General features: G+C 35.5%; 3 protein-coding genes across 12 annotated transcripts in view; 1 reads left to right on the top strand and 2 right to left on the bottom strand.

Moving 5' to 3' along the window:
* LOC125027918 (YTH domain-containing protein 1-like) overlaps positions 1–2,527 on the bottom strand; it is a 53,230-nt gene extending 50,703 nt beyond the window's left edge. For 3 of the 5 annotated variants that reach the window (XM_047617064.1, XM_047617066.1, XM_047617065.1), the window contains exon 1: positions 2,368–2,525. In XM_047617064.1, the coding sequence (XP_047473020.1) occupies positions 2,368–2,395 (28 nt within the window). In that variant the 5' untranslated portion in view covers positions 2,396–2,525. Of the gene's footprint in view, positions 1–2,367 lie in introns of all 5 variants that reach the window. The other 2 variants (XR_007115068.1, XR_007115069.1) reach the window with 1 other exon arrangement.
* Positions 2,528–5,010: 2,483 nt separating this feature from the next.
* Positions 5,011–14,335, top strand: LOC125027916 (putative GPI-anchor transamidase). The gene is made up of 8 exons (XM_047617058.1): positions 5,011–5,231; positions 7,015–7,166; positions 7,681–7,816; positions 8,071–8,279; positions 8,370–8,487; positions 9,022–9,132; positions 9,744–9,931; positions 10,144–14,335. The coding sequence occupies exons 1-8, from the start codon at positions 5,169–5,171 to the stop codon at positions 10,226–10,228; spliced, it is 1,062 nt and encodes a 353-aa protein (XP_047473014.1). The 5' UTR covers positions 5,011–5,168; the 3' UTR covers positions 10,229–14,335.
* A 247-nt stretch (positions 14,336–14,582) lies between these two features.
* LOC125027999 (hexokinase type 2-like) overlaps positions 14,583–17,500 on the bottom strand; it is a 52,349-nt gene continuing 49,431 nt past the window's right edge. For all 6 annotated transcript variants that reach the window (XM_047617241.1, XM_047617240.1, XM_047617242.1 and 3 more), the window contains 6 exons: positions 17,424–17,500; positions 17,001–17,080; positions 16,420–16,532; positions 16,151–16,306; positions 15,270–15,546; positions 14,583–15,009 (listed from right to left, as the gene is read on the bottom strand). The exon at positions 17,424–17,500 is cut by the window's right edge and continues 23 nt beyond it. In XM_047617241.1, the coding sequence (XP_047473197.1) occupies positions 14,923–15,009; positions 15,270–15,546; positions 16,151–16,306; positions 16,420–16,532; positions 17,001–17,080; positions 17,424–17,500 (790 nt within the window). In that variant the 3' untranslated portion in view covers positions 14,583–14,922. The remainder of the gene's footprint in view (positions 15,010–15,269; positions 15,547–16,150; positions 16,307–16,419; positions 16,533–17,000; positions 17,081–17,423) is intronic.

The raw sequence follows: 17,500 nt of genomic DNA, 5'->3' as shown, positions 1-17,500 counted from the left end.
TCATACACATGTAGTGATGCTCACACTGGTGCAGTTTATAATTGTTGTAAATCATACTAGTTTCTTACTGGCCTCCACATGCTTTAATGCTACCAGTGCTCTATCCACCTCTCCACCAAGCATATTCCAGCAAGACTGAGCTTGTGGATCTAACATAGGTGTGGATGGAATCCAGCTAATGCCATTAGCTTACAGACAATGGTCTTGATTTGAAAGGGAAATTGGTGAAATTGACCTATTATAATCTGTTCATAAATAGGAGAATTTTTTTTCTCGTTTACAATAACTAACCAAATCATGGATGAAAAAACTTCAAATTCATTAATCTATCATTTCCAAGTACTAGCTTCCAGTGTTAAAAATATGTGTCCTTCATGTTACAATAATTTAATTCTATGATTAGAGCATTTGATTCAGATATCCTGGGCAAATTTTAATTCACTCTTTTCAAGATCCTATCTTATCTACAAAACTTTATAAGTACACCACACATATGTGCAACAAGTAAAAACTCTAAGGAATACTCTACTGTGTTTACAAAACAGCCAACACAAACACAGCTTCACCTAGACATCCACCACCTTGGCCTCTATATCATTCCCTGGGGACACCACAACAAATCAATATCTGTACTTTGGTCGCTTGATGGTCGAGTACAAGCCCTAAAACACTACTTATTGTGACTGAAGTTCCTGGTGAATAACATCAGGATATTCTCGCTAATCAGGTCATGTTACAGTATTTTTCTGTAATCACTATCCACCTTAAGAACCATTAAATTTGAAATCAACAGACACCTACAGATGACTACTAACCACAGTCAGCACAAACTGACAGCAAAGGATGCTGCACTAGAGGTAAGCTAGACTGAGAGGTCACTCATAAGTGCATCACTCACGAACCATCAGGATTCTATTTTGCTAGTCAGATTGTAGCAGCACATCAGGTCAAACAGCTTATCCTCGCTCTCTCACCAGCAGACACTTCTTGCAACTCACTACCGAGACTCTCACTGCTCTCTGATTGGACCGCAGGCTCCTCTCATTCCCTGTTCAATTACAGAGCCCATGTGTATTTAAGCTTCAGGATCTGGAACCAAGGGCTGCCAAGACCAAAGGAGCCTCGCTGGCTCCCCTGTAGAACTCTTCACCCACAGCACCCAGCCCAACCAGTGGGAACTCACACCCACTCAACGACTCCCTAAAGAGACAATGACTAATTCAAGGAGTACATACATCCCCATCGACTATAAGCATCAGCATTCCAGAAGGTTGGGGGCAACAGACCTCCCATATGGAGGTTATGGAAGCATAGACCACATAACAAAATTTTTAAATACCACAATCTAAGCCTGTCATTTCCTAATGAGACCTCATACCATCTTCACCTACCAGGTCTTGTGTCATTACTATCACTATTTATCAATAACAATATTCACTAAAAATGCAGAAGAAGAAGCATGAGGAATTCACTGCTGCCAAATCAGATGGTTTTGATGGTTTGGCTAAAATATTTTGCTCATAAGCCTCAACCCCTTCAACCCGTTACTGCCGAGTCACGTGTATAGCCATCATAACAAACCGCTTGATCTGCCCGATCTGATCTTGGAATACAAAAATAAGTAAATGGAGGGAAAGGAAGGGTCTGCCAGGACAAACCACCAACTTAAATGGTTAATGTTACCGAGAGCAATACACAGAGATGGAGGGAAATGGACACTGCAATATTATACGAAATAGAGTAATAAACAACACAGGTACAGCTGCTCCAGCCTCGTATTGACTACATATTTCCACGATAGATGTTCCATGGGGGAAACAGATTCTTGTTAATAACAGTTAATGGTCCTCCTGTTTCAGTGAGGTGTCCTCTCCACATCAGCACTCCGAGACTCGGGCCCCTCGCCCCTCGCGGCCACAGTTCCTGGTGCCCTTTCTCCTAGCTGCCTCCCAGTGCTCATGAAGAAGGCAGGGAAGGGGCCGTTAGGGGGTCGCGGGAGACCCTGGTTTGGGGACGCCCTCTGCAGGTGCGTCGCTCTCGGTGGCAAAACCCGACTTCCATTCCGATATTCTGGTTTATTTTCTTGGCATTTTATCCCCGACCGAATCGGCCAAAACAAACGCCTCATTTCGGGATCCAAAGAGACGACAAAGATCTCCAAGGACTCATTCCCCTCCAGCCCTTCCTTCCTTTCCTTTCCGACACGCCGGCCGAAAAATACCTTCAACCCTCGGAAATCATCGCAAGGAGAGAAATGAACGAGAAAAACAACGGCGAGGGAATCCCTTGACAGCCACAGAAGGCCCTCTCGCTTCGGCCTCCTTTGAATTTCTCTCTTTCCCCTTGCCTTGCCCCTCCCTCACTTACCTTTGATCTCGTTATTATCCTCACTCATTGTAGCCCGCGTCTTTGACTTCCTTCGGGCTTATTTCGGCTCCTCCCGGCGGCGAAAGAGGAAAATTCGGAAGCAAAATAATCTTCTTCTCCGACAAAGCTGAAGTCTCGCGACGTCTCGAGATCGGCGAGATTCCGCGAGATTATATATTTTTTAATTTTAGCTTTTCGTCTGTTTGCTGGATATCTGGAGCTATTTTATGCTTCAATTTATTTTTCATTGTTGTTTTACTCGCTTGGACTGCAGTGAGAAAGGATTATTAAATTCATTGATTTCGCCCGCACCAGGGATGCCAACTGAACCTCAACTTCGCCATTATTTTTTCACCTCGGCTTAATTGCTCCTTTTCTCTCCTTTGCGCCAACAGCAGAGTATGTTCATGTGGAATGGAGAACATATTGCCTTTTCTATTTTCGTTTTTTTTTTCAACCGACTTCATCAGTTTTTGCTTATAGTAAAATAATAATGATAATAAAAATAATGATAATAATGAAGGACTACGGTGCCAATTTATATACATCCTATAAAATTATTAAATATTCCTGCCAGTTCCTCACTATCAAAAATACTTATAACTTATTAATAAATAAAGTCAATACTTGTAGGAAATCTTAGCGGTCACGCAGATTTGTAATCGATAAACAGTTGAGGAGCAAAGGTGGCTGAAGCAGTCAATGGGCAAAATTAACTTATTAAAACTGCATTTTAATGTTTTATTGATACAATTACCTGACACACGCTATGACACACGTTTCTAATACATCCAAGGGGATCCTTACATTTGCCGAGTTGCCAGCAAATTTGTGAGCAGGCACATTCTCTCGCAAAGAATTGTATTTAAAAAGTCAATCCTTGACGTTAACCCCTTGGAATAGAATAAGAAGTATTGTGGCATGTTAAAAAATGGTAAAATGGTAAAAATTAATGACTAGCGATAAATTTTATTGCTTATGCGCTGAAAAGTAGCAGAGAATATTGAAAGAAAACCGCGGAATTTGAATGCCAAATCGGTGTCAATATTTTAATAATTCTTCTTTTTCTCTTTATCGTATGAAAAAATCTGCACATGGATATAGAATTAGACGAAAAAGAGAGAGAAAATGGTAGGTATATATCAAATGGAAAATAAAGAGATAGGAGGGAAAGCCATAAGGAATATTGGGCACAGCAGACCTAGGGATGTCACACACACACACACACACACACACACACACACACACACACACACACACACACACACACACACACACACACACACACACACACACACACACACACACACACACACACACACACACACACACACACACACACACACACACACACACACACACACACAGACACACAAACACACACATATATATATATTTATATATATACATATACATATATATATATATATGTATATATATATATATATATATATATATATATATATATATATATATATATATATATATATATATATATATATATATATATTTATTTATTTATTTATATATAAACATACATGCACATGTGTGTGCGTGTATTCATTGTCTTGAAACACCAGCATGCTGAAGAAAAATATATAGTAATAGAATTTCAGCATTTGCGTTGCGCGTTTGCCGTTTGCCATCTGCTTGAGCGCCGTCTCCGTGTTGCCATTTCTACGCAGAGATCATATTTATTACGGGAAGAATGTAAACAAAGTGTGATGCAGCGTAAGGAAGCGACACTCGAGTCCCAAATGCGCGATGGTACTGGTATCTGGCAACATTCTGAGTCATTCACCTTTGAGGGTAATGATGCCGCCCAAGATTATTTCTTTAACCGTTTTATTTTAATTTTGTGAGTAAACTTTCAGTGTCATCTGGAAGCTATCGATAGACATTTATAACGAAGACTACAACAAATGTTTGACATAGTGATGAAATCAATACGAATTAAATTTGTGGATTTCCTCCATTTACTGAACTATACACATATATACAAATTCACTTTCTGCCATAACAATGTTATTGATGTAAATGCGTATGAATACTGCTTGTGCGTTTAATATGTGTTTGGTATGCTTAAACTTCAACATAAGATTATGCAACAGATCTTGAGAAATCTGCGCATGCCCAGTTTCAGACTTGCCAATGACTCACCATGGCAATTCATGAGTTGAATATCAAATTGTTGCGTTCAATAATTAGACTACAGCACTTCACATTCCATAGTCAAGTGTCTTGTACTTGCTCGTACACTGAATCATTCCTTGTTTATTGATATTCTTAATTTAACTGTATGGGCTTATACAATAGATACCATGTGGAGAGCGGAAATTCTTATCTTTTTACAGCAGACTGCTTTACCTCACACACGCACCGGCACGCGCGCCTCAGTGGACATTTTCTTTCCTCCTTATTCTTAGTCGGTAACCTATAAGGTGGATGAGGGATGCTTATGGAATTAAAATGCACACACACACACACACACACACACACACACACACACACACACACACACACACACACACACACATCTATGTGTGTGTGTGTACGTATTTATGTATGTATGTATGTCTATACATATGCATATCAAAAACAAATGTGCGTAGTCAGTCCAAGAACCGCCGGTTTTTTCGTCCATTCTCTAATTCAAGTCAAGTTAGTGCCGCTTATGCCCCCTAGATGGCGCTGCTACGCTCGCGGAAATCGTCTGCAGTTTCTCGCCGACCTGATCTTCGAGATTCCTGCCTCGGAATCGATGTTTCTTTCTGAATTTTCGTATTTTTGAAGTTTCCAAAATGAAATCTCTACTAATATGTATCGGCGTTTTTTCTCTGATGCAAAGTACCGCGGCTGATCACGTGAGTATAACTATAACTCTCTCAGTGGATGAATTTCCTGTTTACTGTTAGTCATAATTTGTAATTACAGGCTTCATGATCTATATATTTCTATTTACACTTCTAAAAAACCTTCATTTTCATCTAAGTCGAATAAAGGTCTTGTCTGTAAGAGTAAGGTCTAAACTTCCAGTAGCTAATTTCCATGTTTAAGAGAAAAAATGAATGTCTGGTATAGTTCCACCCAACCCAGCTGCATAGGCCTAGGCTGGAATTCTGCTTTTGAACTTCATTATCCGTTCTGTGAAAGGGAATGGCAAAGAGCAAGGGGTTGGCTAGTTATTTTTTAGTTGCGATGGAAGTACGTAGAAAATAAGTTTCTTAGATTTATTTGCCTTGTTGATTGCATGTCTTATTTTCTTTTTAAATGATGGCTGGGTGAAACGACCCTTATCGGCAAGGCTACATAGAGTGGACTTTGAAGTTAGATGGGTGAATGATTAAAAATCATATATAGTGGCTTTCGAGGTAGAAATTTTTATCATATTAATGCAGGCTGTTTTCCTTACTAGTCAGCTTTCTCAGCCATTAAACGCCAGGTAAATTTTGTCTGTAATGGAAAGAATGGCAGAAAGCATGATTTTTTTTCTGTCTATGGCATTTCCTTCACAAAATGATAATAAGAAAGTTTTACAACATGAAATTCTTTGGTATTCTTTTACAGGAAAATGCTACGACACTGTCATAGGGAAAGGGGAAAAATACACTCACTGCTACATGAAATAATCTGTACAGGCAAAGAATGATGTCAGATAGGAAGAAAATAGATTGCAATGAATGCCACACGAAGAGCAAGTCTATGCTGATTGGGTGGTGTCTGGGATCAGGGTCTCCAGTAGGGAAATATGGAGCACAGATGAGGGTCTGAGGAAGGATTTCAGTTTATATGGCAATGTTTGTGGAATCCAAAAGTGCTTGGAGTAATAGTTTACCCATACTTTCATGTATATCCTCCTCATCCTCTTTCTCTCTTTCTCTTTCTCCTTCTCCTTCTCCTTCTCCTTCTCCTTCTCCTTCTCCTTCTCCTTCTCCTTCTCCTTCTCCTTCTCCTTCTCCTTCTCCTTCTCCTTCTCCTTCTCCTTCTCCTTCTCCTTCTCCTCCTCCTCCTCCTCCTCCTCCTCCTCCTCCTCCTCCTCCTCCTCCTCCTCCTTCTCCTTCTCCTTCTCCTTCTCCTTCTCCTTCTCCTTCTCCTTCTCCTCCTCCTCCTCCTCCTCCTCCTCCTCCTCCTCCTCCTCCTCCTCCTCCTTCTCCTTCTCCTTCTCCTTCTTCTCCTTCTTCTCCTTCTCCTTCTCCTTCTCCTTCTCCTTCTCCTTCTCCTTCTCCTTCTCCTTCTCCTTCTCCTTCTCCTTCTCCTTCTCCTTCTCCTTCTCCTTCTCCTTCTCCTCCTCCTCCTCCTCCTCCTCCCCCCCACCCTCCCCTCCCCCTCTTTCTCCTTCTCCTTCTCCTTCTCCTTCTCCTTCTCCTTCTCCTTCTTTCTGTCTTTCCCTCCCCCTCCTTCTCCTTTTCCTTCTCCTTCTCCTCCTTCTCCTTCTTGTCCTTCTTTCTGTCTTTCCCTCCCCCTCCTTCTACTTCTTCTCCTTCTCCTTCTCCTTCTCCTTCTCCTTCTCCTTCTCCTTCTCCTTCTCCTCCTTCTCCTTCTTGTCCTTCTCCTTCTTGTCCTTCTTTCTGTCTTTCCCTCCCTACCTCCATTTTCATTCTGTTAGCTCTCAGAATTAGTGATATCCATGCCTTTAAACTTTTACAGGAGGTATCTGCATCACAGTTTTTAAAAGGAAAAACTCACACAAACAACTGGGCTGTTTTGGTTGATACCTCTCGCTTCTGGTTCAACTACCGACACGTGGCAAATGTGCTGTCAATGTATCGCTCTGTCAAAAGACTTGGGATCCCAGATAGGTAAGTGCAAATTAGTCTGACATGTGGACGTTGATAAACTAAGTTACAGATTAAATTTGATCAGGCCTTTGCTCTGGAAGGCTCTGTTTACTGTGTTTTTCTTTTGTTAATTTTGCTGGCTTCATTCATCTGAGATGAAGTCCTGTAATTGCAATGGCAGAGAGAAAAATACATGTATTCAGCAAGGTCTAGCATGGGCTTGTCTGTCAGCATATCACCAGGGTGGGCTCATTCTTCCTCAAATATTTATCAGTTTCTTTAGGCATGGAGGATACTGTAAGCATTAGAGCCACTCATGGTGTATCTTTGATAAGCAGTTTTGGGTTTACCTTCCCATTTTGCATATTGTTTCTAAAGCCAAAAGAGTTTTTTAAGTGTTATTTAAGAGCACCGCCAGGACTTACCTTTTCTCCATCTCCGTTTAGTCCTTATTTCAAGATTCAATTTAAACTTTCATCTAGTAAGAATTATTATTTGGTAGGGTATTTTCCAATTTTCTATTTATTTGTTTCAGTCAAATCATCCTGATGGTTGCAGATGACATGGCATGTAATCCTCGCAACCCAAGACCTGCAACTGTGTTCAATAATGCACAACAGCATATTAATGTTTATGGAGAGGATGTTGAAGTTGACTACAGAGGATATGAGGTAAACTTTATGAGGTCATTATAAGTTCATTATTTTTTCAACATAATGCTAGGGCCAGACTGTAATAATCAACTATCCATTACATATATATATATATATATATATATATATATATATATATATATATATATATATATATATATATATGTGGCGAGATGATGTTAAAATGTAAGCTTATCGTGCTAATGTATCCTCCAAATTAGAATTACCATTTCAATCTGCTCTTTATGTTTATATAATGTCTTTGTTTTTAGGTCACTGTTGAAAATTTTGTTCGGCTTCTTACTGGCCGTCTAGCTCCCAGCACTCCAAGATCAAAACGCCTCTTGACTGACGATGGATCGAATATCCTTATATACATGACTGGCCATGGCGGAGATGGTTTCTTGAAGTTCCAGGATTCCGAAGAAATTACAAATGTTGAATTAGCTGATGCTTTTGAGCAGATGTGGCAGAAGAAACGGTAAGTTGTAAGTTTAGATGGCATTCTAGAACTTTTGCATTAGTTTTATAGTTGTTGCAAAGTGTAACTGAATACATTTTTCTGTTGCAGGTACAATGAAATCTTATTTATTATTGATACCTGCCAAGCTGCCTCTATGTATGAACATTTCTATTCTCCAAACATTTTGGCCATTGCATCAAGTCTTGTTGGTGAAGACTCACTCTCGGTAAGCCAAATCTGGAATTGTGGAAAATTATTTTGAGTAATAGCATGTGCCCACTGTAGATTATCATGACATCCAGTGACTGTTAACCTACACTCTGGTAAAGTGATGTGCATCAAAGGTATGAATGAGGGAAAAAAAAGTAAACAATTTGTTCCCTTGATGCTACAAGGTTAGGTACACTGCAACCTTAGTGTCTTGCAGTGTATATTTCACAAATGAACATGAAGAAACAAGAATAAAAGAAGAGATAAAAAGATAATGACAGTCACGTCTTGATCTAATATAATTATGTCTTTTAGTTTGTTAATGTTTTGAATTGATTTCATAAGTATTATGATATATCATGTACTATACTTTCATTTGTGGCATAAAAACAATTTCTATTCTGTCTAACACTTGCTTTTAGTGATGACTTAATTATCTTTCATCCCTTATACTAATAGGATGATTTTTATTATTGTGATATATCTTATATTGTACCTTTACATATGAAATTATAGTGGTAATAATAATACTGTTTCATCACACCTCCAGCATCATGTAGACCCAGCTATTGGAGTCTACATAATAGACCGTTTCACATACTATGCTCTTGAATTCCTTGAGAGAGTGACTCCTGACAGCAAGAAGACATTGGCTCAGTTTGTAAGTTGAATTGGTTTTATGCTTTTATGATAAGATCCTTTAAAATTTGCATGCTTATATGTTGTAATTTGATGCTATTGTCTTATTATTTTTATTTTTTTCTCATTTTAAAGATACACTGGATTTAGTTGTGTTAATTTTGAATTTTATTTAAAGAAACCTATCTTTGTATTGATACAGATATTGATGTGTTGAATTTATGTTTCTATTAACAGTACATATATATTTTTAATTTTTTTTTTCAAGTGATTTATACTTGGGAAGTAGACTTGTCTTCCTCCTCTGTAGTGATTTTTTGTTTTGTTTTGTTTTGTTTCATCCTTATGATAAATAAATCATACTTCACTTCCTTGTGAAAATGTAGGTAATGCACTATTAGACTATTAATTTTTGCAGTGGTTCCTTATATAATTTTATCAGGTGTTCAAATCAATGGGAGCACAGTTTTCAGTCTTGAAGTTCCCTCTGTTAATATCAGAGACATATAACAGTTTTTATGCTTGGCTGTTTATTCTGAGCTTTGTTGCTTATATGATCTATATACATATGATTGTGTGTCAGAGATTTAGATGTGTATGTGTGTGATTCTTATATTTCTTTGCCTTTTCTAGCTGCAAGTGTGCCCAAAGCAAGTCTGCATCTCTACAGTTGGTGTTCGGAGAGATCTGTACAAGAGGGATCCAAATAATGTCCTAATAACAGAGTTCTTTGGGTCAGTTCGAAACGTAGAACTTACAAATCAGCTTCTGGATCTTCCCCTGTGTGAAAGGGCTGATCAGCTTCAGATAAATGACTCCATGTAAGCAGCTGGTGAACTTATATTATTGTTTAGGCAGTAAGATATTTAAACTGAAGCATGTGTTTTAAGTGTGAGAAACTTTAATTTTTGTATCACATTGTAGTGTTAGTGTGCATGTGTATACTTGCCAAAAAAATTATGTTGTTAATTATTTATTAACGTGTTATTTCTTTCTCAGCAATGTTATTATAAAAGCCATTTCATTTTTACAGAGACAGTGAACCAAGAGATGAAAATGTCAAGGCTCCAAAGAAATTAGTTTTTGCTAATCAGCTGCCTCTTCATCGAGCATCATAGATAACCAGTTTGAGTCTGCGTTAATAGTCTGCATGCTGCAAATGCTGGTTTTTGTGGTTAGCAGTTTTTTTGTTATTAATTTCCTAAAATTGAAAACTAAAATAAACTTGCAAAGAATTTTTGGTGTAATGATAATGAAAAGAGGAGAACTTGAGGTTCGTATTGTCATTTTGATCATCTTGTTTTACATTGATTTTTGACAGCCTTGTAACTATGAAGTTGCTTAGTATGATGTGCTTAAATTCAGAAAAATAATATAAATACAAGGGACACATATTATGAAACATATAGTTGGTACAAATATCCTTACCTATAAGTGCAAATGAGTAAAAAAAAGAAAAAAAAATGCTTTTCATTTCAGACATAATATTTGATATTTTTGACATGTGAGGTATATTGTTTTATTCAGAAAATCATACTATATGGCTTCTAGGGCTTATTACTTAAATTCTTTGGAAATACTAGATATGATAATAAGGTAAAGAAATGCTTGTATTAGCATTATGAATTTTTCTTGATAATGCTCAGCTGTGATCATAAACTTTTCAAAAACATATAAGGAATGTGTGTTGTGTATGAGTACATTGAGAGTTCATACTTTATAAGGTTCCTTTTTTACTTTCTATGTATGAATGTGAATTGCTGCTGAAAACCAAACATTTAGAAGACACTTCTTCCTGTTTTTAATAGTGATGAGTTTGATCTCAATTTATTTAGGAGACTACTTTCTTTTCTCAGTACACATTTTTGGCACTGGAAGGATTATTTCAGTAAAATGATTTACTTATCTTCCATATTAGCAGGCATTACCATTCATTTTTAAAACTGGGGTAATAGAAGCCATAGACTGTAACCACAAGGCTTTCCCCAGAATACTATGTTTTATCATAGAACAAATGTCTTTTCTGCACATATTTCTCTATAACTTTGTTTCCAATGTCTAGTTTCCTTAGAAATATAAATCCAATACCTTCATTCAGGGATATACCGTTTTTTACTCCCTTGACTGGAGAATAAAATATTCTGGTCATGTTTTTTCTTATTCAACTTTCTTTGGAATGGACATTGATTATAAGGTTTACATGTAAAGTACTATTCTTTATGCTTTAAAAAATGAATATATAGTACTTTGTGGTGTTACTATGCTGAATCACTTCAGCATAAAGCATAGTAAAATAAAGTTAATGATTGTATTGGGATGTATTTCTCATTTTTCATTTTTGTACACATTTATAAACAATTTTATATTTCTTATGAAATTATAATGATAGTAAAACTAAGGAAGAAATCATGCTGTAGATAATTTTGTCTAATTTGAAGATAATCTTATTTTGTGAATATGTTTATTCTGTATATATAAACCCCAGGTTTGTGTTGGGAAGATGTACATGTACTTCTATCACTTGTGATTAAAATAAAAGACGTGTAAAGCTAATACCATAATTATCATTTACCCAAAATTGTTTGCTTTTTTTATAAAAAATTATTCCATGATATTTTGTCTGTCTGTCTCTCCCTCCAGACAGATACATGCTTAAAGGTGTGACCCTTTACAGGAGAGCGTTCTAGCAAAGAATAGTAAGCTTTAATTGCTATGTGGTTCTCTAAGAAGGAAAATTACATGAAATTATAGCTAGAATGTTAAAATTTTAAAAATGTCTAAAATGGAAATTTCCACTTCTCATTTTTGCTCTTAGTTGGTTTCTGAATTTCTTATATCAATTACCTAGAGGTATTTTTTGGTCTTACAGTCTTACAGAAATGGTACCACAACACCCCTCACCCCAAATATGATTATTCAGATAATAATTCATGTTAATATTGGAGAAAAAAACTTGTTCATGGAAATTTTCAGTTAAAGAATGTGGATATGTACTGAAATAAATAAGAACACATGCAAGCATTTCATCTTTATTTTATAATCACTGAAAGAAAATTTCAGTAATAAATTAAACTATACAACCAAGTAACATGAAATATTTCAAAATTAAGTTTTCATAAGAATGGAGAATGAGATTCAACTGGAACAAAATGAAAGCAATTGGATACAGAATGAGTTAAGAGCAAAGAATATTACACCTTTTATATATATATATATAAAATATAAATATTTTAACCATTCATTGCACAAACTTTTCATTCTCCTCATCTTCTATGTACAGAGAGTAAAGGAAACAACACACTCCCAGCTGTCCACACAAATCATGAGGCAAGACGAAGAAGGATAAGTAGTCATGGGCTGACTCCATGTCTTCTCTTCTTCCCTCATTCTTTATACATAACACTCCTCATATTCAGACCATTTGTATGTGATATACTTTGTAGAATGTCATACATTCCTTTTTGATCTTTACCTTGAAGTTCTCCTCAAGATATTTTCTTGGGAGAGAGTCCTGCCTCATTTCAGCTTCCCCAAACCTTGCTATGGATTCATTCATAAAATTACACATAGCAAGGTACACAGTTCGTTGAGCAACAGCATGTTACATGGGGAAGTATAGTGCAATTACTGGGTAAACTTCAAAAAAAAAGTATTGGAGGTAAAACAGAATGAATATCCAGAGTGAAAATTAACAAGTTTCTCTAAAAATATATTCAATATACATAAATATATCTGTTGACGGAAACTTCTTGTATCAATAATAAATATTTTTCTAAAGAAAAACCAAATGTGTAAGTACTTCGTAACCAGCAGTACTTTTCTTATAATTCCATCTTTAATGTTAAGAACTATCACAGCTTCCAATGAAATGTAAGATAAAATAGCATTTGTGAATTGCTTGGGCAGATGTTCCCCATTTACATGATAAATATAATGTTCTCAAAATACTTGATAACCTTTTCAGAGTATAATGATACAAGGAAGACAAATGCCTCATAAAGTTTGAAGTAAAAAATGCCAGGGCCAGGTTTAACTGTGATATGTCAATGCAAATGATAATGTAAAAGAGAAATAAAAAATCCTATTTTTGTTGTTGAAGCCCCAAAATCTTTATGATGACTTTATATGCTATTTATACTGAATTTCTCTATTAAAATCCTTAAATATCCATGCTGTAATAAAAATCCAGGACAAAAATTGCAAAAGTACTTCCTGTATCGTAAAAACCCAAGGGTATTTTTCATTCCCTTTGTTGTCATGGTATTATCTATTATATATACATACATACATACATATATAAATATATATATATATATATATATATATATATATATATATATATATATATATTTACATTTATAAATATGCCTGAGCACATAACAATTTATATTCATTTTAAAAGATTCAGTTGAACTTTATGTGTTGATAAATAAGCACATCATATTTACAGAAATTTTCCCAATATTACTTATTAAAAATCAGTCTGATGTGCTATTCACTTAGCTTCAAGAATTTTTAGTAACTACACCTTGAATGAATAACATCTGCCTAACTTGTAAGTGCCTAAATATTACATCCAAACTTGCCTATGGCCACACTGACAAAGCCACGAAATGTTTTAACATTTTGTAATTTCTGGCCCTTGCACTAATTCTTTACTGTTTAATCAATAAAATAAGAGTAATTATGTAAAATCATTAAACAGAATTAAAACAAGAAGCATCATTATACCACAAGTACACCAATAAGAAAAAAAAGAAAGGAAAAAAGAAAGAAAGAAAGAAAAAGGTTTCGTATGACAGAAATCCCAATTATCTTAGGACTCTACTATTGTATATCACCTCATGAGTTCACAGAAAAAGCATTAATGCTGCCAGGGAACAACTGATCAATTTGTTTCTTTTTTCTTTTCTTTCTTTTTTCAGAAAATTCTACCTCAGTGGTGGTTGTGGAACTTGTCTTTCCTACGCAATCAAAATTTACACAAACATGAGATGGAGATCAACATATCATAATCACCAAACTCTTAAAATAGAATTTTGAGTTAAATAAACTATCTATATATAATATATGCATTTATATAATATCGATTTTTTTAGTGTGAAATGATAATCCTGATATATACTAAAAATAAAAATATACATATTCATGTTTATACACACACACACACACACACACACACACACACACACACACACACACACACACACACACACACACACACATACACACACACACACACACATATATATATATATATATATATATATATATATATATATATATATGTATATATGTATATATGTATATATGTATATATATGTATATATATGTATAAATATGTATATATGTATATATGTATATATGTATATGTATATATATATGTATATGCGTATATATATATATATATATATATATATATATATATATATATATATATATATATATATAAAATTTGTGTGTGTGTGTGTGTGTGTGTGTGTGTGTGTGTGTGTGTGTGTGTGTGTGTGTGTGTGTGTGTGTGTGTGTGTGTGTTTCTAAAATGTTCAGAAAAAAGTTTAAACAGGCACTCCATCCACAAACTCTAACTGATTGCAAATACTGAAGATGGCAGCATCTCTCCATATCCATTACACTTCAGCTTATCCACTTACCACAAAACTAGCACAATGTATGCCTTCAATGTTAACCAGTACTCATACCATCAGTCAAGAATTATATAAAAAACATGCATTGTGTGCAACAAAAATCTCCTACATATGAAGACACTTTCACATTTATTGTTCCGCTGTTACGAAATGGGATCATCGCTCTATCTCATGGCTGAAGACCTGGAAGCTACAGCTGCCACTAAGGCTGCACCACGACCACTTCCGTCCTCTGACAACATTAGGTCAAACTGGAAAAGAAAGATTGATCTTAGCCTTTGTTTTCCATTTGTTAGATATATTGGTCAGTGATAAAACCTACTTGTATGGATAATGCTTCTAACAATCTGCATATCCCTTTATTACTGGAAACTATTTAGACTTTAACTAAAAGTATCTCTATGGTCTGCTTATTTGAAATGATTAAACAAAAACATGTAAACACATTCTTCTAAAATAGACTTTGAACAGATCTCAAAATATCAATAACAAAATGTACAGAAATCTTTACCTTGATTCCAGGCTTGATGAGCTGTGATACCTGCTCCACCATAAGGTTGTGGAAGTGTGGGTGGAAACGGTAAACGGATCCATCCACAGCTACAGATACACTTTCTTCATTAATACGGTTAAGGAGGACAGCAACACCTGCTCCTGCTAAGTATGCTGCTCGCCGAGAAACACACTCGCACACGTGACGGACATTTGCACAGTCAGCATCAGTGGCGTTGTTAAGACCAAGTTCCTCCAGAATAGCATAGCAATTATTGAAGTCTCCATCTTCATCACTAGAAAGTGGTAAAAGCAAAGCTGTAAATATTCTCAGTCCATATACATATGATCTTAAACCAAATACTTTTATGAATCTGTGGAGGCATCCAAATATAGCTGCCTTATGTTGTAGTAATTTCTGTATTCACTTGAAAGTCCTAGCATGAAAATATTCTCCCTATGTATTTGCAGCCAAAGTTAACTTCAACAATGCTCCCCATGTGATTTCCCATAAAACTTATTTCTATCACTATTTTTATAATTTCAACAAGATATATGCATAATGCATCAAGATGACATAAAATACACCAAAAGGCACACAACAGATCTGCCATTGGTTCTTGCTAATAACTAACACCTATAAGCATATTTACAAACCAATTTATTATATGAAACATGAAATAAAAATGTATTTCCACAACTGAGATACAGTACTTTTTCTCTGGTAATTTGTGCATGAAGTTTGGATGATATGGAAATGATAATATTCTTCAATAAGTCCTGGGAATGCAGAAGAGAAGATTAAAAAAATATAACAAGCACTGCTGAACTCATGGCAAATGTAATACCTGATTTTTAATCTTTTTTTGAAAGATAATATTCCTTTGAAGATAAACATACCTTTCAATCTCTGAGATGTATTTAGTGAAGAAAGAACCTTTCTCTTGCAAAATATCTGAAGTTTTTCCATCGAAGAGCAGGCCCTCTGCCACCAGCCGCACGATAACCTGCCTTGCAATTTCTCCCATGTACATACCGCTAATCATTTTCTCAAACCTGTGGAACAGAAACATATTATATTGTTGTCAATATTGAGATTGATACTGATCACAATTCTTTATTCTTTATACATGTGAAAAACAACTCATACTACAGTAAAAAATACTTACAGCTGCTTTCCTGGGTTCAAAGACTCTCTGTCAATTGTGTTATCATATTCTGTGCGGATTAAGTCTAAACATCCATTGTCTCCAAATGCACCCCATTCAGTATTGATTATCACCTGTTGGTAAACAAAAATAATTAAGAAACATTCTTCTTTAAAAGACATAAGCAGACTAAAAGATTTGATACAAAATCACTTTGGAAGTGCACACACACAAAAAAAAAAAAAAAAAAAAAAAAAAAAATATATTCATGAGTACATGCACATATTCCTGTACATTTACACATTCAACCACCAAATAGAATATAAATCAACATGCTTTATGTACACATAGAACCTAGCAACTAAATAGCTTTTTTAAAAAAATACTTACACCCAAGAATTCAACATGTGAATCATCCTTTTGTGAACAAATGGTAAAATACAAATGGGAGTGTTATTTTCACTTTCTCTTCTTGATAACAATCTAAACCTAGTTTCTTCTACCCTTGTGTTCATAAAAACATATTCCATTTGTGTTAATATCTTTTGTAACCAACTTTGTTAAGATATTTCTTCTAAAACTTAAACGAGAAGAGTTTTTACCTGGTGTGGCTCTTCTAAATCCCCGTTCCATAGCTCTACCTTCTCTATCTTCTCCATGTAGCATGCATTTGTACCAGTGCCTGCAAGGAGCAAAGCAAAAATCAGAATGCTAGAAGGGGAGGCAGAGCAGGAAGAGGAGTAAGAGGAGATGAAGGAGGAGAATTAGGATGAGGAGGAGAATAGGAGATGGAGGAGGAAGAGGAGGAGGGCAAACAAGAAGCAAATGTCTCTGAAGTGGACAAAAGGACAAAAGGTAAATACTTGAAGAAATATGTATGATAAAAATATATTGCCATAGATTTCATCATATCTAGCATTTACCTTATTCAAAAAAAGTAATTCTAAAGAATATCTCAATTTTCAGCTAACAATTTAGATTTCTTCATCACCTATTCACACAATCATTAAACAACCATTACTTACCGACAATCAAACCAACTCGACAGTTATGATTCTTCCAGGCACATGACATGAGGGTACCTGTGGTGTCATTCAGAACA

Source organism: Penaeus chinensis, chromosome 8 (genome assembly GCF_019202785.1).
Source record: "Penaeus chinensis breed Huanghai No. 1 chromosome 8, ASM1920278v2, whole genome shotgun sequence".
NCBI lineage: Eukaryota > Metazoa > Arthropoda > Malacostraca > Decapoda > Penaeidae > Penaeus > Penaeus chinensis.
This window is presented reverse-complemented; position numbering and strand designations above follow the sequence as displayed.

What these genes read in the sequence shown, in the direction of transcription:
- LOC125027916 (XM_047617058.1), top strand. Translation starts at nt 5,169, where the DNA reads ATGAAATCTCTACTAATATGTATCGGCGTTTTTTCTCTGATGCAAAGT. An exon ending in TTGACTACAGAGGATATGAG is followed by an intron (nt 7,817 to 8,070) that starts GTAAACTTTATG and finishes CTTTGTTTTTAG; the next exon opens with GTCACTGTTGAAAATTTTGT. An exon ending in CAGATGTGGCAGAAGAAACG is followed by an intron (nt 8,280 to 8,369) that starts GTAAGTTGTAAG and finishes TTTCTGTTGCAG; the next exon opens with GTACAATGAAATCTTATTTA.